This window comes from Hydractinia symbiolongicarpus, chromosome 9, assembly GCF_029227915.1.
Source record: "Hydractinia symbiolongicarpus strain clone_291-10 chromosome 9, HSymV2.1, whole genome shotgun sequence".
Taxonomy (NCBI): domain Eukaryota; kingdom Metazoa; phylum Cnidaria; class Hydrozoa; order Anthoathecata; family Hydractiniidae; genus Hydractinia; species Hydractinia symbiolongicarpus.
The window spans coordinates 2,975,269-2,999,341 of NC_079883.1; the positions used below are offsets into that span (position 1 = coordinate 2,975,269).

Consider the following 24,073-nt stretch of genomic DNA (forward strand, 5'->3'; position numbering starts at 1 on the left):
CGATGATAAAACGATTTGGTTGGCCCAGCTTTGGTGCATATGCACGATGTTGGTCTCCGGTGACCCTGTAGAAGTTGACTGTCAGTTATTTCCACCCGTTTCCAAGTTATTTGGCATGAAAGCTATATTCTCAATGCAATGGCTTCACTAATTTTAACATAAATACTGACAGATGCGTTTTTAGCTATTTCAAAGGAAAGCACATCGACTTTGCCTTTTACAGATAAACACTTCCGCTTTGTCTTTTTAAAGACGGACATGCAGACCTAGCGTATTATTACATTAAACTGGTTATTAGCCCGTAAAAGAATCCATCTGCCAGCTTAATTTTTTTCCGTCGTACATATTTCCCGCATCGGTTTTTTTGCTCAGCTGTTAACATGAAGTTATTAAATTATTCTGTGGCCGATCCAAAAGAAAGTATTTTAAACATAATACAGCTTTGTTATAACTGTGTGTAGCTTTGAAGTAAACTTAAAATGAAAGACAACTCTTATAAATGATATACAGATCAGTAGGTTTCCTAGGTTTGCTGATGCGTTATTTCACTCAAAGCAAAAATAATTTCGCAAATACTATTTGTGTTTATATTACAAAATAAATTCAAATATATTCTTCATTAATTACAACAATACAAAATTTTATCAAAACCTATTTTTTTAGACGAAAATAACTCTCCTTTAATCCGAACCAAATTGGATCAACACACTTTCGTTTTCCAGTCCTTCGCAGTTTTATAAACCCCCCTTTCCTTTATTTTTCTTGTTGTCCCAACCTACTTGGCTCGTTATATCAACTTAATTATTCTGTTTTCAGACGTAGAATTAAAACTACCCATCTGTGTTCTCAGACATCGACAAAGTGAAAATTTTATCTAATTTATAAAAAACAGCTGCCTATGGAAAATAATCAGAGGAAAAACGAATGTAAAATAAATAAATAAATCAATACAACACAATCAAAACATGTGATCTCTCAGGTAAGCGCCTGTGCTGCCCTGCAATAATTTATTTTCTATTTCAGTAAAATTTAATTCTCTTGCAATTTTTAATTTTGTCTTTATATCAGTGATTCGATTTAACAACTTTTTCATGTTGCTTGAAGAAGAACTTTTGTCATTTCGAAATCTAAAGAAAATAGTCAGAAACAAGTATGAAATGTGAAAGAAAGACAACAATAACTGTTAATAATCGTCTAAAAGATGACTAATCACATTAAAAGGATAGATAATTAATGTTGAACGAAGTTGAACGAAGACATGCGAAAAAAATTTAAAAATTCTTCTTCATTGCATTGTAACAATAAAGAAATATGTTTGGTTCAGATCATACAAACTAAAAAAAAAAGAATAAAATCCTTCACTTTTACCTGACAGCAATATCGCCAATCAAAGATGATGACAAGGGAAGAAAGGCCAGGAACTGCTGCAAATAAACAAACTGTCCTTTCACTACCACCATTTGATACAACGGCTCCACCCATATAGACACATCTCGCATTTCGTACGAATCAGCAACAATAAACGCCTGCAAAGAAATTTAAAGTTGCAAATAGCAATTTAAAATAACAAACACATTCAATGCAAAGGCTTAAAGAACATATTTTACACGGAAATAATTATCAGGCAATACCTCAATAAAACTTTGGTGTTGATTTAAAAACATTTGTACTTCAGACGGTGTTAATCCTAACACCACACATTCAAGTGGCAAAAGTTGGATTTGAAGTTCGGTGAGTCTAGCAATGCGATGACATCGTTGTGCTTGACGTAAACATTCATCCTGAAAAAATAGCAACAAAACTTTAACTAATCAAGTCTATTCTGTATTTGGGACTAAAATTATTGTTTAACCCTGTTCAGGCCAATCTTTTTTTTTGGGTGGGGGCTATATGGTCGGAGGTACGCGATGTTAAAAAAGTCCCTCACCTTCTCCGAAAGTAACAAAGAAGACATCCTATTACCCCCCAAAAATTTGCATGTTTGTTAGGAGCAAAAAGGGAATAAAAATCTGGGTGACGTTATTCAGTTCAAGATGACGAAAACAAAACAAAACAGTGGAACAAAAGCCTTGGGATAAAACAGACGGTTGCGACCGTCATGGATAGAAGTATAAAACGGCTAAAATATGTCTGGAATTGTTAAAAAAGATATTTAAATAAAAACATTTTATTGTCCGACTTTTCTTTTGACAGAAGTGACGCTATACCAAAAATTTTTTTTGAAAAACCTAAAGCTGCATTTTTTAACCCCAAAACGGGACCTATTACAAAAAAACTAAAAGGCGTCTCTTTCCCCCTTCGTACGAATTGGTTAAGGCTCCGTCCTAATTTCATTCTTAGCAAAGCTAGCATTTCTCCTGTCAGCTGAAAATTTGTTGACAAAATCAAGGAACAAGAAAGTTAAACTAGAAATTGATTTTGCTTACAAAAAAAACTTACTGCAATAGACAGATGAAAAATGCTATACTATAGATAAATTTAAATGTCGTCAAACCTTTACATAATTATCCGCTGCATATGAAAATGTTCTACCGATAGCTTTCAAAGCTGGAATGAGATCTTTACCAGAACCTAAAAAACGGAATTCCTCTTGTACAAAAAAACACAACCAAAAGACAAAACCACTAAGGTACAAATACTTCGACAATTTATATGGACATACAGCCAAAATCAATCAAATTAATAATCCAGACAGGATCGTTTATGTGAGATCCAAAACTGTAATCAACTGGAGAAGGTTTGCTATAACTAATTGGATGTAAAATAAACCATGTTAAAAAATATCCTCCCTAAATTTTACCTTTTAACTGATCTTTTAAAGTTTTTATTTCTGCATTTCCAGTGGTCTCCAGATGTTGTGCAAATTCTCGATACACACCAAATCCGAGTGAAATCATGTTGAAGTTTTCAATATCCTCAGGATGGTAGCGCTTCATGAAGTCCAACAATGCTATCTTCAATTGATTTTCCTGAAAATATAACCGAGTCAGAATTGTAACGGGAAAGGGACTTGATGAAGAGAGATTTCCTTACCCCTTTTAAATAACTTGCATCGCTCTTGTAAACTCAACAACTATTTTGTTGGAGAAAAGCATGTCAAAGCATAGGACAACATACACATACATCAACAGCCATGGTACAAAAAAGGTAATACGAACTGTTACGACAACATGTTACGACAACGCATTATGACGTTACGACTATATTTTACGACAATGTGTTACGACAACGTATTACAACATGTTACGACAAATGATTACTAGATACGACAGTAATAAACAAACTTACTTTCGCCATACCCCTCCTGCATAAAATCTCAAAATGGTGTTGATTATACAAAGTTTCAATCACGTAAAACATCTCTCGAAACCGTCCAATGCCAGTCAATAAACGCACCATCAAGTTGTGTTGTTTCATTTTAGCAAGCGCCTTCGTACAGTAACGTGCTGCGCGTAGCACGCCAGCTATACCCTCCATATCACACGCGATTGTGAAACAGTAGTGAGAGTAAATAAGTAATTCAACTTCGTAAGTCAGATCTGCAAATAAAGGAAGAGTAAGTAACTTATTAGGAAGGCGAGGCAAGTATGTAGAGCTGCTCTATTGCTCTACCCATTTTCACGTGAGTAATCATGGTTAACACACAAGGACGAGGATGTGCACTTTAACAAAAAATACAACTCACTGGAGCTCGTTCGACCATCAGTTTGTGTTAGCTTGGATAGTTTAATAGCTTCTTGCAAGATATCGTTTCCGATATGAGATGTGTTTTCTGTAAGCTGAGCCAAGGATATAATATCTTCATAAGATGGTGTCGCTACAAGAGATGAAGTGCTGGATGCTGTCAAATCTAAAAAAGAAAAGACCAGACATCGCACTTTGGTTACTTAACGCGCCTCTACGATGGCAATCACCGGAAAGGCTTTAAGAATAATATTAGCAACATTTTCTTTACATTTTTACAACACCTTCTCTATTCGTCATAAATGCTACGTTACAGGCCCAAAATATTAATAAAAACAACAACAACAAACGACTTGACATTGGAAATAGAAAACGATACTTGAATATTATTATTGCTTGACTTATTTTATATATTTATCAATTTTTTTGATATCTAAGGAAGGTTTTTTGATATCTAAGGAACTGTATAGGGAATCCATTAAAGGCAACGATTTGGGAATTATTTTTTTTTTCTTTAAAAAAAACCCGCACCTCCTACTAATAAAAATTAAAAAAATTTAGGACTTCCATATTGATTTAAAGACATATATTTAAACTACCTTCTCCGCAAGCGAGTTTTATCCAATTGATCATCGTCTCACCAATAAAATTACCAACCTGGAAAGATATAGAAGATGCAGATATAGGGAACAATGTAAAGTTTATATTTAATAATTATAAGTAGCTACCATAATGGTGATTCAAAACTTTGACATGATTTGTGCAATTTATAAATAGCTTTATATACATCCGTAGCAGACAACCAATTTATTAAGGGTGGGATGGAAGAGTGTTTCAGTTTAAAAAATATAAAATTTTCTCCGCACAATTCTCTTCGCAAGAACGATAGTTTTTTCGTGGAGTCAACATTAAAAAGAACCGAGGTCTTTCAGAAGAACTTTGAACTGTTTTTAAAGAGATCATGATACATTATTGAGAAAAAATTATGTAAATTTGCAGATGCCAGCCAACACGTAGTGCAATGCAAAAACCTCACTCGGGACGATTTTTATATTCTCGCCCAAACCATATTATAGGATTTAAGCACATTTTTATGTCACTTACACCAACGAAACTTCTTAATGAAGTAAGCAAATCCAGTTTTAAACCCACATTTAATATTTCACCGACAATGTAACATAAAATACACTTCTTACTCACCAATTCATAAGCAAGCAAGTTTTGAAATGTTTTTCGAATAACCAAATTTTAGGGAATTTAGGGAAAATTTTAAATAATGCTACTCCTAGCGAATAATGGAGAGGTTTTTGAAGAAACTTTCTTAAAATATATGAGAATTAGATGATCTTTATATAAATATTTTTAGTTTATATAACTTGCTTACCTCATCAGGAGAAAGTTCAAAAGTTTTGATGAACTGCTTAGCAAGTTGTTTTCTTTGATCAACAGAGCTATCCAGCAGCCTTCTTAACGTAAAGAAATGGTCATCAGTCACAATTTCTTCATAGGAAAGTGATAAGATCTAAATAAAAAAAACGTGAGCTTTGACAATCCTCTACGTGGAGTTCTTGGTCAGCTACAATATAGGTTCCAATTTACTTAATTAAACTTTGCAAAATTGAATTAATTAAAACCCTTCTAAAGAATTGAAAGAAGAATCTACACAAATTTTGAGATTATTAACTATTCAAACTGCGCTAAATTAGGAAAAAGTTGCATTCAAAACCTAAAAACAAGCTCAACAATTTGAAGGATTTTAGGTGTAATGTTGTTGGTATAAAATCGGTGAGAAATTACCAGTTGTATTTTCTAGCTTTTTTTATTTCGTGACTCAATTTCCAAAGAAAATATAAAAAGTAAAAAACACTTGTTGACATAAATTCTGCAAGAGTTAATGCCTCACCTGTGCAATCTTAAACGAGACTAACACTTGTTGACAACATCGCTTGCCATGGTTTACACGTAGTGTCAACTTTTCCAATGCGTTCTGTACCTCCTCAATGAAAACAAAATCCAGCATACAATTACTAGTATTGTGACTCATAGGATGACTGCTCAAACTTCCAGGACGACTGAAGCTACCACTTCGCTCTAATATCCCAGAAATTGAAATGTGATGACTCGTGGTTTCAGCTAGTATCTCTTTCAAATCCTCACTAAGACCTTCCACGTGTTGTTTTCCTTGAGCCAATAAAATGGAAGTCTAAAAGTAGTAATTATTGATAAGTTGGATAACTTTACTCCTTCCAATATAAATTCAAATTTACTAAGTGTCCAGGTTAAATCCCCCGCGTGATTTACCAGCAAATATGTTAGGTTAAGACAATTTATGAATAACAAAGAAATACAGAAAGAGTATAGTGGACTTACTAAGACTATTTCAAGGTCCCTAGATCCACGGTTAAAATATGCAGCCACTCTTCTTGCTTCAGTTATTTGATTCTCATCAAGAAGCTTTCCAAGAAATTGTTTATATGCTATCTCCTCCTATGTTCAACAAGATATAAAAGTTCTAAAAACAGCAACGTGGCAGCTAAGAACAATAACATGGACTAAGGGACGCACTTTAATACTTTCCAAAAAAGTTCGAGCCCCCCTCTCTCCTACTATTAAAATTTCGGAATTTGACCATCCATAGCTGCCAAAAAAACTACGAATAGGAAGATAAATTAAAAAAATTACAAGATACCTTTTCATTACCCAACAAAGATATTTGATTCTTCTGGAAAGATTTAGACACTTCATCATTTTGTAATAATTCATTCAACTTAGATTCTTCAGAAATATCAATGTAAGGTCTCTTGTCATCAGAAAACATTGAAGTGTCTCCAACATTGACAGGAAATGATGACATGTTAAATTTTTTGTCTTCAGTCTGAAACAATAAAAATTGATGTCTAACTACGTGTAACGCGTATTGCATGTTTTGAACCTTTTATCATCTAAACAGTAACGTGATAATACTCAACATTTCTGTACCAGTTTTAATATCATAAAGGTCAAAATACAAACCCAAGCCCAAACCCAATACAAGTAAACCTTTTATGGTGTGCTTATCCACGCGTGATGGGCGTGTGCACAGGTGACAGGCGTATACAGGAGTGATGGCGTATACAGGAGTGATGGCGTATACAGGAGTGATGGCGTATACACCGGTGGTGAGTGGATATACTGGTGATAGACGTATACACGGATGGTATTATACACGGTGAACAATAACATCCATTTCAGAAATATAATAATACGTAGAACAATTAAAATAAATATGTCTATTTAAGCATCAAATTTTTTTTTTCTTGTCAATTGACCTATATACTGGATAGCTGGTAGCAGTGGACTAAATAGATATATTGGGTCAAAAAGTATTTGGAGGTTTACATTCAGGTAACATTCTTCCCAGAAAAACACGACACATCAGATGAACAGAAAATTAATGTCTTACATTATTATTGACTTGAGCTTTAATTTTAAAAAGCCAAACTTTTTTTTCAAGCTGACTTCTGATTTCTAATGTCTCCTCTGTCTTTTCAATGTTGTACCATTTTATTGCGAGTAAACATAACGAAGCTCGTTCTTCATATGAGTATTCTGAAGGTTCGAATAATGCTTGTTCCTGCAAGAAAAAATCGATACAAAATATGCCTTAATAAGCTTACTCATAACGGAATCCATAAAAAGAGTTTTCAAAGACACGAATGTTATGTGAATTACATTTTTTAAAAGCAACCAACCATATAAGCAACTAATGCTGGGATATTAAATTTTTATTAAACTTTTACTGACTGGAAAAGGAGTGAACGATGGTGTAATAAAAAGAATGTCCCAACGTGAGTAACATAAATGCTACATAAGTTATCAAAAAAGAAAAGCAACTTTGACTGCTAGGCGAAACCTTAGTTGCTCATTAAAAAAATGTAATAAGTCTAAAGTCAATAGTACAGAGCAACCTGGCAGGGCTGTGCTGTTTGACCAAAGCTCAGTATTTTACAGCAAACCATCAAAACCGTTTAGTACCTGGTTATTATTTGTCTAAATCTGATCTGAAAATTATAAACAACAAAAAAGTTGAAGTTTTTATTCACCATCACCAGCCACTATCTATTTAAAATTTTTGTGATTGTAAATGACTCAATTTTGTGTTTTAAACAGAAACAGAAGTGTTTGTGAGGCACACAATTTATTCCCAAGGCACCAAGAAAGAAAGATCTTTATGTTTGATTTTAATAATTTTGGAATACAAGATCGTTTGATTTGTAACTTTTGTAACTTCATAAAACAAGTTGGAATCATTGGTTTTGTTTTAGGTAAGCCAATTTTTTAAATTTTGTTTGGATGTTATAAAAATCGCCTTTCAATCCCCTTTTGTTTGGTATGGTGCATTTTCAAATAGTTAAAAAACTTTTTACAACAACCAGTATAATTTAGTATCACGTTTTGAATAAGAGTCCAGTCTAAAGGGTCAAAATGTATTACAGTGACTAAAAAAAATTAACATCTGTCAACACCTACCTGAAAAAAGGAACCAGCCACAATATTATTGCATGTGTTTTTGACAAACTGTGCATTAAGTTCTCTCCAAAAGGTAAACCTTACTTCTACATTGCACCATCCGTCTGTTTTCTTGATATTTTCCAGTTCATATTTAGCCTGGATAATAAAAAAACACATTTGCATATAAGAGGAAGTAGACCAAAACTTTCTGAACTGTGAGACATTAGACTACGTGTCAGTGCAAACAAAACAAAAAAAGAGACAACAACCACAAAAAGGGCAAATATCTTTCAAAGCAGAAATTTTCACAAAATTAATTGTTGCAAATTTGTGAAAGTTGTATATACTTGAAATTTGGATGGCAAAATTTTATACTGTACCGTTAATAAAAAAATGCTAATAAGAATAAAATAGGAAGTAGGCATGTAGAAAAAAATATAGACAAAAAGGTGTCCACAACAATAGAGAGCATTAATAAAGTACGTTCACTGAAGTAGATATCATTATTAAAGCAAATGTAGGAAAAAAAATACAACCCATCCCTTTTTTTAATTTTTGTTCATTCTTACACGACCCTCTCTCCCTTCACCCTGTGAACGACTGTACTTAACAAATACCCCATATCTACCTTTTGTAGTATAATTTCATTGTTTGACAAGCCATGCAGATTCGCAAAATCGTATGCTTCAGTAAAATGGCCACCATCGAGTAACAGTTGAAACAGGTGTTGAATTTCTCTCTTCCACCTTTCTTTGTCAACAAAACAAAGTTTTTGTAAGCTGCATTTAAGATTCGTCTTGTAAGTTATCACAGCTGTCTTTTTTACTAAGTCAAAATCAGGTACTAAAAAAAACATATACCTTTTAGAAAAAACATGCAAATTGGCAATGATGTTTGCAAGGATGTAATCCTCTGCACAATGTTACACCTGGTACCGACGTTTAACACACAAGCAAATAATCATTGACTGTAAGTGGCAACACAAAAACCTTATTAAAAATTGTTTTTAAAAACCATTACAAATTCCTTTTCTCCTTTTTTGACACAAAAACTAAAGTTGTCCCAGCGCAGAGGACAATTTTTTTTTGTATTTCTTTTGTGATGCTGAATATCTAGGCATTACTTCGATGTTCTTACTCACTTGGAAAGAATGTTTGCACAGACACAAAATGCTACTTCCTTACAAACAACGACTTTGAATTGCTATTGCTTGTAATTGCTAAATTTTAAAAAGATGAGCCTCGACATAAAGGATAAACTTTGTATAACTTCTGTGTGTTATGTGTAAACACATGAAAATGGAAACATCTCAATACTGGTCTAGTAAATTAATTCCATTACCTTTTATGGAAAACATATGACCATATTTGGAATCAGCTAATGCTCCAACAAGTTTTAAAACATGATATTGTGACGAGCATGTTTCCAGTAACAACATCAAACAGTTGTAGGAAAATATTTCGCAATAGTGAAGTTCTTCATCAGTTGAAAATTGTTTACCAATCACTTTCTTATTTCTGTGTGTCTCGTATTCCGTTTGAAATCGCTCCAACAGTTTCAATATTTGGGAAGAATCTTCATTGTATAAAAACGATTCGATAAACTGCAACACATACTTTAATATATCGTTCTACATGTCAAACATATCAAATATATATCATCAAAATAAACTTTAAATAGATTTAGACTGATTAAAAAAAGACCTGTTTTCGTCCCTATTATCTGGATAGTCAAAATATATTCATTGTTAGTACAGTGTATCTATTACAATCACTGTCCTAGATTGTTGTAATAAGGAATCTGTGAATGAGTTATATATGCATCGTCTGTTTTGTGATTTCCCTAATGACATTTAAGACATTAATGACATTAATGCCAGAAAATTAGCATGAATCAATAAGAGTCTTGCAGCTGAAGTAACAATAACATGGTTACCTGTTTAAATATGATAAAGCCTTGTGATACCAGTTTGCAATATTTGACACCTTCATTCAGAAGACATTTTACAATTACTAATAAATCTTCTTGTACCCAAATGTGATTTTGCAGACCTGGAAAATAGTGCGTAATACACACATTCAATATTTATCACACATTTTATAATAAGCACACGTAGTTGTCCAAAGTGAAAACACCTCCATGTGGGAGTTTATGTTAATCCCACTTTTTAGGGCGCTACATTTAGAACTTCTTTTTTTTTTACCTAAGTTGATTAATTTTTTACGAATTTATTTAATTTTCGCGAAAATTTTTTGTACTCAGAATTCTCAGAAAAGTCAATACGCAAACATAAAATGACTTTTTCACTAAAATCAACTTCGCGAACAAACTAGTTTTTTTTGGTAAATTCTCTTTCTCTGAAATTAGTAAAAATATTGGCCAGCCTCTGCAATGATCAAGTTCAATTAAAAGCTATCTTATCTCACCAAATAGACCTAAAGTAAATTAACTTTTTAAATTGCGAAAAAGATTTGTAAAAATAAATAACCTTAAAATCATTCACAAAAAAATAATCGGCATGACATAATCGCGAAAATTAATTAACTCAAAATAAACATGGTCGTGCCAAATTGAATGAAAATAATTATTCTATTCACTTTGGAAAATAGACAAATAAATACAAACTTAGTGTATAAATATGCAACAAATGTCACATGAACATTTTGGATGAGACAAACTCACAACCCATCAAGATTGATATTATTATCCCTACTCAATTATTTGCAGTATATTTAAAAATTTGTAATCTTTTCTAATGCTGTCATATTCAAATTAAAAAAACCCATCTTGTAGCTACTCAACTAATAGAAAGAACCCATTGTATTCTATGTTTACTTAAGTTGCCTTCTTTTTTACACTTCTCCCAAACCAGAATAAGTCCCTATTTAAAAAAATAGACTAGGTTTAGATCCTCTTAACAAAATTTATTTCTCCTAATGACCTAGATATAAATTCCACAATATGCAACTAACAACTAAATGCATGCTGGTGGTTATCTTCAAATGTACCTTACCTATTGAAATGTCTTGAAACTGCAGTTCAACACCTACAACAGTAATGCAATTTTAAATAAGATGAAAACATTTTATAGGTTGTACAGTACTATGTATCTGATTCACAATAAATCTATACACAAACATTTAAACATTACGAAAGTTCAATTTTTGGCTCCACCTACAGTATTTTCTTTCATCAATTTTACCTAGTATTTTTTGTGCAGTAATTAATTTCAGCTGATCATCTACACCACAAATATACCAAATGCAAAGACAAGCAATGTAGTTGCAGTCCTAAATGTAAAATATTATACGTATATACTGTTAAAAATAAAAAAAAAACACTTATTACTTAGTAAGGCAAAAAAAGATAAATAATTTTTGGCTATTAATTTAATGTTGGTTTTTGATCTTTTTTGCCCACAAACAAGTGTGATTGCATTTATTCAAATACAACAGAACTTACTTCGTAGCATGCAGCTAACACAGAAAGTAAAGGTTGGTATAATACAAGCGAATGCAACAATAACATGGCTGATGGTTGATCACTTTCTTCACACTCCAGAACAATATCAATGATATTATCTGGTATTTTCTTTATATCAGGAACTTTCAATTCTAAATTGAGCATAGGATTTCAGGTATGTTAGAAAAGGTATCCCACTAAATACTGATATACACAATCATTTTAAACAGATATTTCTACAGGTTGTTTTTAAACAACATAGCAACACTGGGATTGTCCCATGGATTTATCTTCAAATGTATAGTAGTCATATGTGTTTTACACACTGATATTTATACTACTACTACATTGAAGATAATACACATTCACTAACGTTAAGGGTTAACTTTTTGCTTTTCTTAACCATTGAGAACTTTTGTTCTGTTACATAACTTGACAGGTTAAAATAAAAGTTAAAATATGGTAGCACATCAGCAAAATATGCAAAAACCCTTTTTGATGCACTGCATCATTAACTTAATATCAGGCACAGAATTAATATACTATTTCTCGAAAATTACAGAGTACAACATGGCATGTATTTGCATTCCGGTTCTAATAAAATTAAAACAAATATTAGAACGAGAAAAATATATGTCATATTATTGACACTTTTGTGTGGTAATTAGTTTATCTTTGGTGCAAAACATCTTAAAACATGATTCCCAAATGTAGCAAAATAAGAAAATTCATGTACTTTTTATTAAAAAATTGTTGTAAATTTTAATCAAAGGTAGAAATACTTAGAACCTTTTTTTGATAAAATAGACAACAATTGAGTAAATGTAAAAAAGATGAAGGAAACAAACAATAAAAGGTAATTTACCATAACAATTACGTAATAACTTTTGTTTGTTTTGAAAATTTAGTTTTATAAAATACAAAACATTTTTATTATAGAGATGTTTAGAAGGAGCCATCATAGAAAATTGTGGACAATAACATTACACTTGCAAGTCACATACACACAGACGGAATTAACATGAAAATCTTTGTTTACATTTTAGGAGAGCTTTGTTTTCAAAAGTTTTGTTTCGATAACATTCGAAGTTATATTTGAAATTCGCATTGTTACAAATTTGTTGCTTTTTCTTTCACTACTCATTTCACTGCAAATTTCTCTCCTCTTAGCCAATCATGTTGGAGATATTTTTTGACCTTCCCCTGACAACATGCATTATCTTGTGAGAGAGTCACACAGCTAACGTAAGCAAAAAGAATGTAAGATATGTTTTTACTATGCTCAAAATTGTCAGGTATAAAAAAACTACCTGATACAAAAGGTCCGATAGAAGATGATATATCTTCCCGAGCTGCGTTCTCACTTGGTTTCTCCTTTTTTGTTGGTGTCGATGTTAGTGGCTGCTGATAATCTCCTGATTCTTTAGTTGTTACTGCTCCAAGCCGTGAATAAAACTGAGCACGGACATCTCGAGGAGCAGCCTAAAAAGGCAATAATTTAATTTATATATATTAGAATAATTGGGAGAAAGTCCCTGGGAAAAAGTCCAAATATAGTCCAAGAAAGACTTGTCAGGAGGTAATAAGGACTAGGAGGGTGACCACTATTAAAATGAGAACAAACATAAGGAATATAAGGAGAATTAAGGAGACAAATTGACATTTTTAAGGATATTTTGCTGCGAACAAGAATAAAAAATAAGGATATTTAAGGAGAAAACCAATTTTAGTTCTCTATCTTTAATGTTACATACTATGTTCTATAATAAGAAAATTCTACACATTATACAAATATACAGATAAATTATGCCCTAAAAGATAGAAAATACAGGATATCAGGTAAAAGAGAAATATGTCTTATTTTACTCGTGATAAACAAGCCATAAACACATTTCCAAAAAAGTTACGATCAGAAAAAATAAGAAATAAGGAGAAGTTAAGGAGAATAGTTAAAATTTCAATTTTTTTAAGTACATTTAAGTACTTTTAAGATTTTCTTTTTCTAAGGTTATTTAAGGAATTTAAGGAGGAGTAGTCACTCTGACTAGATGCAAAAATTTTTGAGTGTAAAACTATCACATCCTAGATCTGTTGGGAAGAAAGTCATTAATATATCACGTCCAAGCTATGGTAGCATGGAAAATGGACATAAGCTGAGAATGATGATAATGATGGTGATGATGATTGTGATAATAATTATTGCTGCAACTTTAGGAAACTGCAACTTAAAGATAAGATTGTGTAAACAGCCTTTCAAAAAATTCTTTAAATTTTCCTTTAAATATTTTTCAGTATTTCAGTTAAACAGTCTTTAAACAGCCTGTCAACTTAGTTGTAAAATCCTTTAAATTGCTCCCAGTCACAAAAAATAAATGAATTCAGGATTACTGATATACCGCCACTGTTTCGTTAATACAATATAATGCAAAAATAGCAATTCTAAACTTTCACATACATTTTACATTTTGTCACAACCATCGTCATGCAGCCCAGCCATAAAGCTTTTAATTTCTTTATTTTTTAATAAACATGCTATATTTACCGAGAAACATGTCGAAAAAGTCAAGCACTACTCAGCTTTTCAAAGCAGGTATCAACTTGAGAAATTTGCTTTTAACTTCGTATTTACACATTTCAATTTGTTAAACTCAACTCAAAGTTGCTTCAACTAGTTGAATCGTGTAAACGCTGCATAACTGATCATAAATCTGCAGCTACACTTAATTAGTAATCTTACAAAAATTCCTAAGCACTGTAGGTTTTAAACTTTAAACTGACAAAGTCTCAAAAGAATCAAAAGAAAGGAATCTACAAACCTTTTCAGTATTTTTTGTTTCTTTTGTTTTAGATTCACGAGACTTCTTTCTTTTCTTTTTCTCATCATAGCTTATGATGTTCACCTCTTTTGAATTTTTTATGATAGCAATCATATGTTCTTTCAAAATTTGGTTCTTCATGAACGTCTCCAGCACATGTATGACCTTCATGTGAATAAATTTTATAGTAAATTTTGTGATGAAAATAAAAATAAACCTTAAGATAAACTGCGTGAAAATCATACCTGTTCCGAAGGCATCTGATAAAAGTGTATAAAAAGAATAAACTGCAACCAGTTTCCCTCTTGACAGCAGCTGGCAGTATATCTTGTTGATATGGGAATGTCATGCATTCTGCAAAATTGCACAGCAAGTTGCCAATGGCATACAGCTTGATAGGAAAATCTAAATACATTGTTAAATTTAAAACTTAGTTTCTCTTGGTTGCTCTGATCTTGGTGAGAAGATTCAGGTGTGCAGTCACCAAAACGCACAAAGAATTACCTTAAGGAAAGAATTATTTGCCAAAATAAAGCTGCAAACAGGATGTTAACAGTTGTGCAAAATGCATAACAAAAAATTGTGAATGGTGCACATTTTTATTAAAATTGCAGAATTAAAATTGTGAGCTCAATACTCAAATAGCTGCTGTTTTGCTTATTCTATATCTGAAATGAATTTTATGCTAAAATCACAGAAAAATTTAAAACAAGTCAAGAATAAGGTTAAAATGCAGAATAAAAGATTGCAAACATTTTTTAGAAAAAAAAGGCAAATCCACAAACATGAATTCTGCATTCTTTTCTTTTGCAGTGTTTTCTTTCCCATTTAATCCTTCCCTTATACTTTTGACAAACTAATACCTGTTTATTTTATTTTCATGAATAACAACATCAATTGAATCTTCTAATAGTTTTAGTAGAAGTTGATAATTTTTTTCATGAAGAAAAGATTGAACTAAAAATAAACATCATGAGGTTAGAATAATCAAATATAGTCGGGGGATATCAGATGTTTCATTACGTTTAATTTTGAAGGAGTGAGCAATGGATAAAACACGGATAACACAGGTTGCACAGAAGTGAAATTACAAAGATTAATTTAAAACTACCTAAATAAAAAAAACTCTTTGAGTTGGTATAAATTTTGTTGTTTTTTTCTTATAAAATAATTTTTTAGGAAAAATACCTGGATAACTTACTTAGTAAATTTTTTATCTCGTCAGGAGAATACTTCTTGTCAGTTGTTACTCTCTTATTTATATTTCTACTGATCAATACAGCAGCATTGGTGTCAACCTTTATCTTCTCACAATCCATATCAATTAATTCAATAAACAGAGAACAGGAAGATGTGACCGAATGTGACAAAAAGTTCTGTATTGCCAATTGGTATACATTTTCTGCAGTTGTATTACTAAATATTGTAACAAAATTATTCAAATTTTAACAAGCTTCATGAGATATGGCATACAAAAATGGTTTTGAGAAAATGCACTATGAAGTTTACATTAAAACATGTACGTAACAAATACTTCAAATAAAGAACCAAACATTTCAGTGACAAACACTCAGCAGAAAACTTTAGTGGACAATTTTTTCTTAATGTGTTGTATTTTTAAGGGAAGAGGGGTGGCTTGGTGAAGAAAGTGTCATATAAAGTGTAAAATTATCATTTCACAATCACGCCTAATATTTAATTGCTGATTTAACTACTTTTTAACAAACAAAAAACAATTTACTTACATGGACATATTTCTAGTTTTTTTGCTTTCTCTCAAATAAATTAGATAAGCAAACATTGGCCGGCCTTGCTGTAAATAATAATCATATGACAATTTGACTTCTTGAGCATAATGTTTCACAAGAAAAGGATTTGAAAAGTGGGGAAACTCTGTCAATGTATTTTCTAAAGATAAAAATAACAACTTAACTAATTTCACACACTTAAATAATACAAAGGGTTAAATATAATCTTCTGTCAGCAGATTAATTCCTGCAAAGACTTTATTTATGTCAAGAAGATATCGATCTAAAATATATGTAGTGAAACTGAATATATTTTTCAGATTATTCAACAATAAGAAAAAGCATGACTAAGTAAGCATATTAAGTGTTTAATGACTACATCATTTACAATAATATTGCTAGTGGTGGTTATCTCATGAAATAAACAGGAATTCGATTGTTAAAAAATATACAGGAATCAGCCTGTTGCTGCACTCAGCTACCATCTCTAGCTTGCAGACAGATGATGATAAAGATTAAGGATAATTGAAAATACCTTCTTTGGCAGCAACTTCGTTTAATGATTGCCAACCAAACCACCTAGAAACATCAACTTCAGTATTGTCCTAAAACAATATAGGAGACAGAAAAATACATATTTCCATAAACAATTGACAGTAAATTAAATCTTTATCTTCAATAATTCTCAACGAAATCTTTATCTTGTATGATACCAAACGTAGATGCAGTTGTGGCACCTGCTTATTCACCAAATTGACTGCAAAATAAAAATTTTTTTCCCCATATAACCACAAAATGTTAATTTTATTTTTTAATATTAATGCATGTTTTTCTTTGCATTCTACGTTAATCCGACTGCACTTATTTCATAAATTTCAAAGTTATGCTTAATTTCTTACATGAAGCAATCTGTACATGGAAACATCAGTAGTTCCATCTTCTGGTGAAGAATTAAACAAAGCTGTATGTAATTTGGGAAAAAACCTCAACTGTTGTTCTAATAGATTCTTTTCAATAGTAAATGGACTTGTTTTCTCATCATTTCCAATAACCTAAAATTAAATGAATAATATAAAAAATATGATAAATACAAATGTTTAAAAAGGCAAAGCATTTGATTGGGTTAATTTTAAAAATAATGACAACAACAAAACTCTACCTCACTACTAGTAAAAAACAATAAATATGTACCTATAAATAGCAATCTATATATAAAAGGTGATATTTGGCATGTGTTAATTGACAAAGCTTATATGGCAAAGAAAAAAAATAAGTTTGACAACACACATTAATAAACTTTCTTCTATGAAGCGAATGCAACTGATGATTATTGAGGTCATTCCAATTACACTCTTTTGTCAAATACTAGTGCCTCAATTATTGGTGTGAAAACTGCCTTCGTGGTACCAGTTGGTTGACAATGTCATAAAAATCTGTTTTCAGATGATGCTATACATTATTTACTTGTATCTTGAATAACCTTTTTCTTTGATTCCTCCTGCTGAATGGATATTACAACTAGTCTATTTCAGTGCAGTGAATGAGAAATTGAGTCTAAAAAATCTTTTACTAGAATCTCTTACAACTTTTTAAACGTTAGTTAAATAAAATATCATGAAAATGTGGTTTAAATGTCAATTTTATTAACTCTTATCTTGGACAAAACGAACACTGAGTGTCTGATGTGTTAGATGTGATGTTGTGAAAAAAGATAAATTTGCTTATACAAATAACTTACGTCAAAGGTTGCTAAGCAACTATGAGAAAAAAAACTGTATTTATATTTTTCAAGATTGCAAAAAAGCAAGGTAAGCAGTAAGTTATCCTCCAAAAAAATTATGTGGACTTCTAACAACAAAGTCTAAAGAATATCTAAATTACTTATCCTAGTTAAACACAACTTTTAAGTCTACTTAAAAAGGTTCTTAATTTTAATAGTCTTAATTAACAATCACAGGCAGGAAGAACAGCCTTAATTCCTGTGTAAATATCCACACCTAATTGAAAGATAATAAATCCAAAGAATATTGATGACTTATGTCCAACAACTATTTTATTGTGCAAGGCTTTAAATGCTGACCAAAATAGTGTATCGACCTACATGCTTTCAAAAGGTTTCAAGAGGTTTCAAGAGGTTTCAAGAGCTTTCAAGAGCTTTCAAGAGGTTTCAAGAGCTTTTAACAATGTCAGCAATCTGTTGGTTCTAACTGGACCAAATTTTGCCAGGTAAGCCGTAGTTACCCACACAGAGTAAGACATCAAGTTTTTTTAGATGCTGCCACATTAATTGGCCTGGAAATCATGAGTGCAATGTAAAGCCTTCAACAATCTTCAAAACTTCTCTGGCATCAGACTACTGGTTTAAAATATAATGCACATAAAAATAATTGTTTTCAGAGCGGATTATTGTCTGAATAAAAAAATTGAGATCATTGTCTATTTTTAGCCAAAAAAAAGCTTAGAATAACGTTTTCGTAATTATTTCTTTAGCACAATTCTAAGGGTTTAGTTTCCCTTTTGAAAATGTACATAATTGTGAATCTCCAGATAAATACTGCTACTAACCATGTTAAGTGGTACATTCGAAACAAGAGCTATGGCTAAAGCTGTTATAGGTTGTTTATGTTGAACAATGTTATTTAAAGAAAATGATTTATCAGAAATATCTTGATGCAAAAAACAACCATTGTACAATAATGCATCTTGTGTTGAGGAAACATTTGTATCTAAAAAAAAATAATTTTCTGAATTATACTCAAAGTTGAAATGTCAGATTTGATTTATACTTTATATACTTCTGTGATGAAGATTTTTCTATACAGAAGTAAAGCATATGGACTGATAAAGAGCTGTGCTGGCACACTCCATCGCTGCCACACTCCAGTGTTACATTTTTTAGTTCCATGTTTGTACCAAGTTTGTGTTAGTATGATGACTCAAGAATTTTAAATTTGTAATTCTTGCCTACATGTTATAGGTTTTTAAAGTTACCTGGCCTGATTTTTTTTAAAGCTTTTGGTTTGGCATAGAACCTAGCTTGGGTGAGCTGAATAAGGTCTGGCACACACCCTGTGATGTGGTGGTGTTATACTTAAAAGAGCTTCAGCTCTTATTTACCTGATGATTGAGAAGCTGCATAAAAATGTAGCATCATTGATAACCAAGACTTTGTTGTGTCTGTCAGCTTGAAATTTTGTGGAGTTAATCTACGAAAAACACACATCATTGAGAAAACGAACTTCTTAGTGGCAACAGTAGAAGACTGTACAAAAAGTGATGAGAGAAACAGTGCAGGAATTAATTTGGGAAAGGCATACAACCTTTCAGAAAAAAAAATCTTCTTAGTTTTGACGGTGGAAGATTGAATGACAAATGAGAAGTGCAATGGCAAACTTATATGTATAAAAACAATACCTGTAATGGGATATAAAATAAAAAGCCAATGACGCTAAATCGTTCTTTTGACAATAATCAATAAACTTTCTGTTAAAGTCATGTATAAGTTCCTCTCGTTCATCTTCTGTTATTTTACGCTTATAATGCAACATTGGGTGGGTTTTATTAAATAAAATATTATTTTGACTGAAATAATGCAGTAGTTCTGGAAAGTTATTCATCAAGCAGGTTGGATAGAAACCATGCTTTACAAGTTCATTCAAAAGACATTCTTTAGAATACGACGTGACAGTTTCAAAATCAATACCCAATTCATCATTTAAGTATGGAAATATTTGATTTCCCAAAGTCAGTTCTGAACTTGTCAGGGTTTCAATCCAAAGCTTCATTGTCATGATCTGGTCGTGGGACTGTAAATAATTCCATAAATGGCTGTTATCGCACACTGACAAAGTAGCTATGAGACAATGGATATTAGCATATAAACACAACATCTAGTTCTCCCAGCCACATATTGGATTTAATACTGTTTTATATATGAACCACAAACCTATTGCATCTTGAAGAAATATTCCATCTAACAATATTTTCTTTCGAACTTCAGCGCTCCACGATTTCACATATTGCAATGACACTTCACAATAACAACAACAGGAATCTTTTTCTAAGTTCTGAATTTTAAAAAGTGAATATTTAAGCATTTACAGGGACAATAAAAATGCAAAATGGGTTTTTCAAAACAAAAAAAGTGTCCATACTTATAATAGTTTATTTATGGACATTTTAAAATAAAATTTGAATTTCACTATTTACCATATTGGATTTGTATTAGTTCTCAATTTTAATAACTTTTGACAGCCAGTTACTGTGAGACATAATTTTCTAACTTGCAGGTGATTCATTCTACAATTACATCGCACACAAGACTAGCAGGAATCAGCTGCTTTACAGAAATATTCACACTCTAATTTTGAATGTGGTTACATATAAAAAAACACTGTCCACAGGTTATCACAACAATAATTTGGCTGGTATAAATCTTTAACCTCTATTTCTTTACTAACTTCTCCATTAGAATCAACATTACTAAAGGTAGTTGCCAATGGTGATGGTATAGATATTCTTAGTCTGGTTCTCCAAACATTCCTATAAAAGATGAAAAATATTAAAAGTCAAAAACCTCAAGAGTGTATTGTTTAAAAAAAAATGTAAAATTTAAGCTAAGCAAAAAATTGATATCCAATTAATCAGTCTCTTGATGTTTGCCGCTAAGATAAGTATCATAAAAATTATGTTTCTCTTCTCATTCTTTTGTTTTGGATGTGACAATTATTTCAAACCATTTTTAAAGGTATCTAGTCTGAAAACTTATTGTGTAATAATGCAATGGTGTCACTAATTTTAAAAATGCTTCTAGTACATTGACATTGTGACATAGCTTTAAAAGGTTAACAAATGAGACTCTTCTTTGGGTACTTTAATGGAAACATATCAATTTTGCTTGTCGCAGACGATGTATAAACATGTCAACATAATAGATCTCCGTTATACTAAGGAAATTTACCTGTGTTTCTGGGATGCCAGATGAAAATTATCACTTGAGTATAATTTTTCAACCTCCTTTATAAATGCGTAATCCAAAAGATCTTCTTTGTCAATCAAACCTTTTTGTTGCAACACATCAAACTGAATAGAAGTATACAGAAAATAAAAACATGTAATTTACAAAGTTTTTCTATTCATTATACAGTAAAAAAGTGTAACATGTTTCAAAAATGTAAAAACTTATAGGAAAAGATCCTCTATATAATACCCTAAAAAGACATTATTTGATCATCCTAAAACCACGTTTCTCTAACTTTGAATGCTCAATTTGTCTACTTAAATCAGTAAACAAATGTCCGAATAGGCCTAATGTCTGAATAGGCCTAGGCCAAAAAACTACCTAACTTACATTATACTAATAGTTTTTCGAATTTTTAAGATATTTCACTACATATTTTGTGCTACATAATTAATAATATTCTTACCAAATAAGTTCGTAAACTTCTATCCACTGTTTTCACATAAATAATTTTCAATTCTTTATTTGGCAATAAACCCTGAAACACACAAAAAAAAATAATTTTCAGGTGAACAAAAATAAAAAAAAGACTGGTTATTTTTTTAAACAATAATTTTTTTCAAAAATTATTAAACTCTACAGCTTTGACACATTGAACTGTGTTTCTGGTTTTGTAACAGCACAAATGCTCACCAAATTTAACAATATCTTCTCAGCATCTTTAATTTGTTTTGCCTTTAACTTTTTCATCGCAATAGCCATACCATAGTCTGCAATACTTGTTAGGTCACCAAGTGTAGGACCAGTCTAAAAATAATACTCCAACAAAGTAAAAAAAGTCGACACACAGAACTAGCATTAAAGATATACGGCAAAACACAGACCTGCAAGTAGAAGAGCTTTTGTAGTGCTCCAATTTTCCCACTTGTCAAATGCTGTTCTATCATATCCTGTGGAAAAGGTTAAAGAATTTGCTACTTGTCAATGCTTATTATGTAATATTATGTTATAAATTAGAAAATCATAATAGAAACACTTTTACAAAGAGAACATGTGTGTATAAACTTAATACTGACTTCTGACATCTTGAGACTACTTCCATCTGTTACATCAGTATTGTCAGTTTTGGCTTGAATAACAGTTGTCGTCGACTTTCTTAAATAAACTCTTAGTTCAATTATTTTTTGTGTTATATACTTTAAAGCATCTGGTATGTCGAAAAGAAATGAAAATATTGTATTGCTATGTACGCTTGAAACACTTTTAGATTGGGAGTAAGAGTCAACATGTTCATCGGTTTGGTCTGTACTGGTTTTAATATTTATCGCTGCCACACCATCTTGAAGTAGATTGTTCAAGTATTTTAGGGATAGTTGGAGCAATCCTTCATAAAAACTTTGTTTGTGTTTTCCTAAAACAAAGAGAATGTTAACTAGTAGAAAAACCTTTCAATTCCCTACCCAATAAAAAATATAACTCCAAAATTCGCTTTGAAAACGTAAACAAAAAATGCCACTTGCTTACCTGTTGAATTAGAATGCACAGCTTTTACAAGCATCTCAATAGCCTCTATCATTTCATCAGAATCAACTTGTTCACAATAAGATTTCTGCGAGCTAAAGGATTTTGAAAAACTACCAGAACCAGCAGATGTCTGCACTTCAGTGAGATTTTTCCAATGACGAGTAAAGACTAGAATGATATAAATACATGTTTTTAACGTTTGAAGCATTAGTAGAACACTTACATCGGGTTGTGGCAAAACAATAAAATATTCCAATACCCCTTTCTCTGCTTTTTAAGAAAAACATAATGGTATCCAGTTGCCTGTGTTGAAGACCAATTTCTAATGTGTGAAGTGGTATTGAAAATTGATTCCACTCATTGGCTTTGCAAATGATTTCAGCTTGAGCTATATCACTGTATTGGATGATCTAGAAAGTTATTTTTTTGGTAATAATTTCTCTCATTCAATTTTCATTTTTATTAAAGTAGGTTTAAAAATGGTAAAAAAACAATGCGTCCAATGCGTCTGTTTATAGCCAATTTTAAAAACACGGGTTTTTTTAATGACAAACGCCATTATAACTGCACATACAATCATAGTGTCCAGCTTTTTGAAAACCCAGTGATGTTAAGCTATATCCAATATGCAATTCCGTGCATTCTGATTCTCACAAAATTAAAAGCACAGAATTGAATTTCGGGTATAGTCTGTTTAACGGTAGCCATTTTGACCTTTCATGTATTTGTAAAATATTTGTTTCTATGTTTTTCAATATGTTATACATTTTAAGGGAATATTTTATATCATTTTTAGCCACGTACAAATCTCTAACAAACAATATTTTGACTAACAAATTATATATTGATAAGAATTAATAATTGATAAGAATTGGTCAGCTTTGAAAAGGGTAGCTACAAATTTTTATGTCACTTCACTGGCAAACGTTTTTAACTATCTGTAGCTAGGGACCAAAAAGGTACTTTCGTTTTATTTTCTTAAATTATCCTGCACATTTTATAACTTTATGTTCAACTATCTGGCATAATTTTATATTATAGTCGCAAACATATAGCTAGCTGAAGAACAAGCCACAGAAATCTCAGATGTGTGATTTCAATGCTAAATGTGACTACACTGATTTTGTACTAAACATATTGCTTTTTGATACCTACAAAATGGGTCCAGGGATGCCTAATCATTGCAATATGACCACAATGGTTTAACTGATTTTTCAATGTATTTTTCAATTTGTATATGTGTTAAGTGGTAAGTGGTTTACTTATGTGTAAATAATAAAAAAAACCAAAATGACCTGGCGTGTGACGCTGGGTCTTGCCTAGTGAAAAATTAAAATAATTTAACATTAGTAAATTTAGCTGTAATAGAAGTTATAAAATCGACTTAC

At 31.4% G+C, this 24,073-nt stretch overlaps 1 protein-coding gene across 1 annotated transcript in view; it reads right to left on the reverse strand.

Moving 5' to 3' along the window:
* Positions 1-384: 384 nt before the first annotated feature.
* LOC130658046 (spatacsin-like) overlaps positions 385-24,073 on the reverse strand; it is a 28,659-nt gene continuing 4,970 nt past the window's right edge. The window contains exons 7-46 of the mRNA XM_057461069.1: positions 22,945-23,095; positions 22,686-22,853; positions 22,238-22,572; positions 22,046-22,111; positions 21,855-21,968; positions 21,628-21,699; positions 21,162-21,283; positions 20,644-20,743; positions 20,148-20,268; positions 19,616-20,054; positions 19,319-19,407; positions 18,767-18,927; positions 17,101-17,253; positions 16,737-16,806; positions 16,199-16,361; positions 15,655-15,869; positions 15,317-15,410; positions 14,699-14,858; positions 14,454-14,618; positions 12,948-13,119; positions 11,638-11,789; positions 11,378-11,465; positions 11,189-11,221; positions 10,111-10,226; positions 9,517-9,805; positions 8,804-9,018; positions 8,194-8,331; positions 7,127-7,297; positions 6,374-6,559; positions 6,055-6,171; positions 5,588-5,887; positions 5,069-5,206; positions 4,284-4,341; positions 3,686-3,850; positions 3,289-3,539; positions 2,801-2,969; positions 2,495-2,571; positions 1,632-1,781; positions 1,369-1,526; positions 385-1,127 (exon numbers count right to left, since the gene is read on the reverse strand). Coding sequence (XP_057317052.1) covers positions 959-1,127; positions 1,369-1,526; positions 1,632-1,781; positions 2,495-2,571; positions 2,801-2,969; positions 3,289-3,539; positions 3,686-3,850; positions 4,284-4,341; positions 5,069-5,206; positions 5,588-5,887; positions 6,055-6,171; positions 6,374-6,559; positions 7,127-7,297; positions 8,194-8,331; positions 8,804-9,018; positions 9,517-9,805; positions 10,111-10,226; positions 11,189-11,221; positions 11,378-11,465; positions 11,638-11,789; positions 12,948-13,119; positions 14,454-14,618; positions 14,699-14,858; positions 15,317-15,410; positions 15,655-15,869; positions 16,199-16,361; positions 16,737-16,806; positions 17,101-17,253; positions 18,767-18,927; positions 19,319-19,407; positions 19,616-20,054; positions 20,148-20,268; positions 20,644-20,743; positions 21,162-21,283; positions 21,628-21,699; positions 21,855-21,968; positions 22,046-22,111; positions 22,238-22,572; positions 22,686-22,853; positions 22,945-23,095 — 6,270 coding nt within the window. The 3' untranslated portion in view covers positions 385-958. The remainder of the gene's footprint in view (positions 1,128-1,368; positions 1,527-1,631; positions 1,782-2,494; positions 2,572-2,800; positions 2,970-3,288; positions 3,540-3,685; positions 3,851-4,283; positions 4,342-5,068; positions 5,207-5,587; positions 5,888-6,054; positions 6,172-6,373; positions 6,560-7,126; positions 7,298-8,193; positions 8,332-8,803; positions 9,019-9,516; positions 9,806-10,110; positions 10,227-11,188; positions 11,222-11,377; positions 11,466-11,637; positions 11,790-12,947; positions 13,120-14,453; positions 14,619-14,698; positions 14,859-15,316; positions 15,411-15,654; positions 15,870-16,198; positions 16,362-16,736; positions 16,807-17,100; positions 17,254-18,766; positions 18,928-19,318; positions 19,408-19,615; positions 20,055-20,147; positions 20,269-20,643; positions 20,744-21,161; positions 21,284-21,627; positions 21,700-21,854; positions 21,969-22,045; positions 22,112-22,237; positions 22,573-22,685; positions 22,854-22,944; positions 23,096-24,073) is intronic.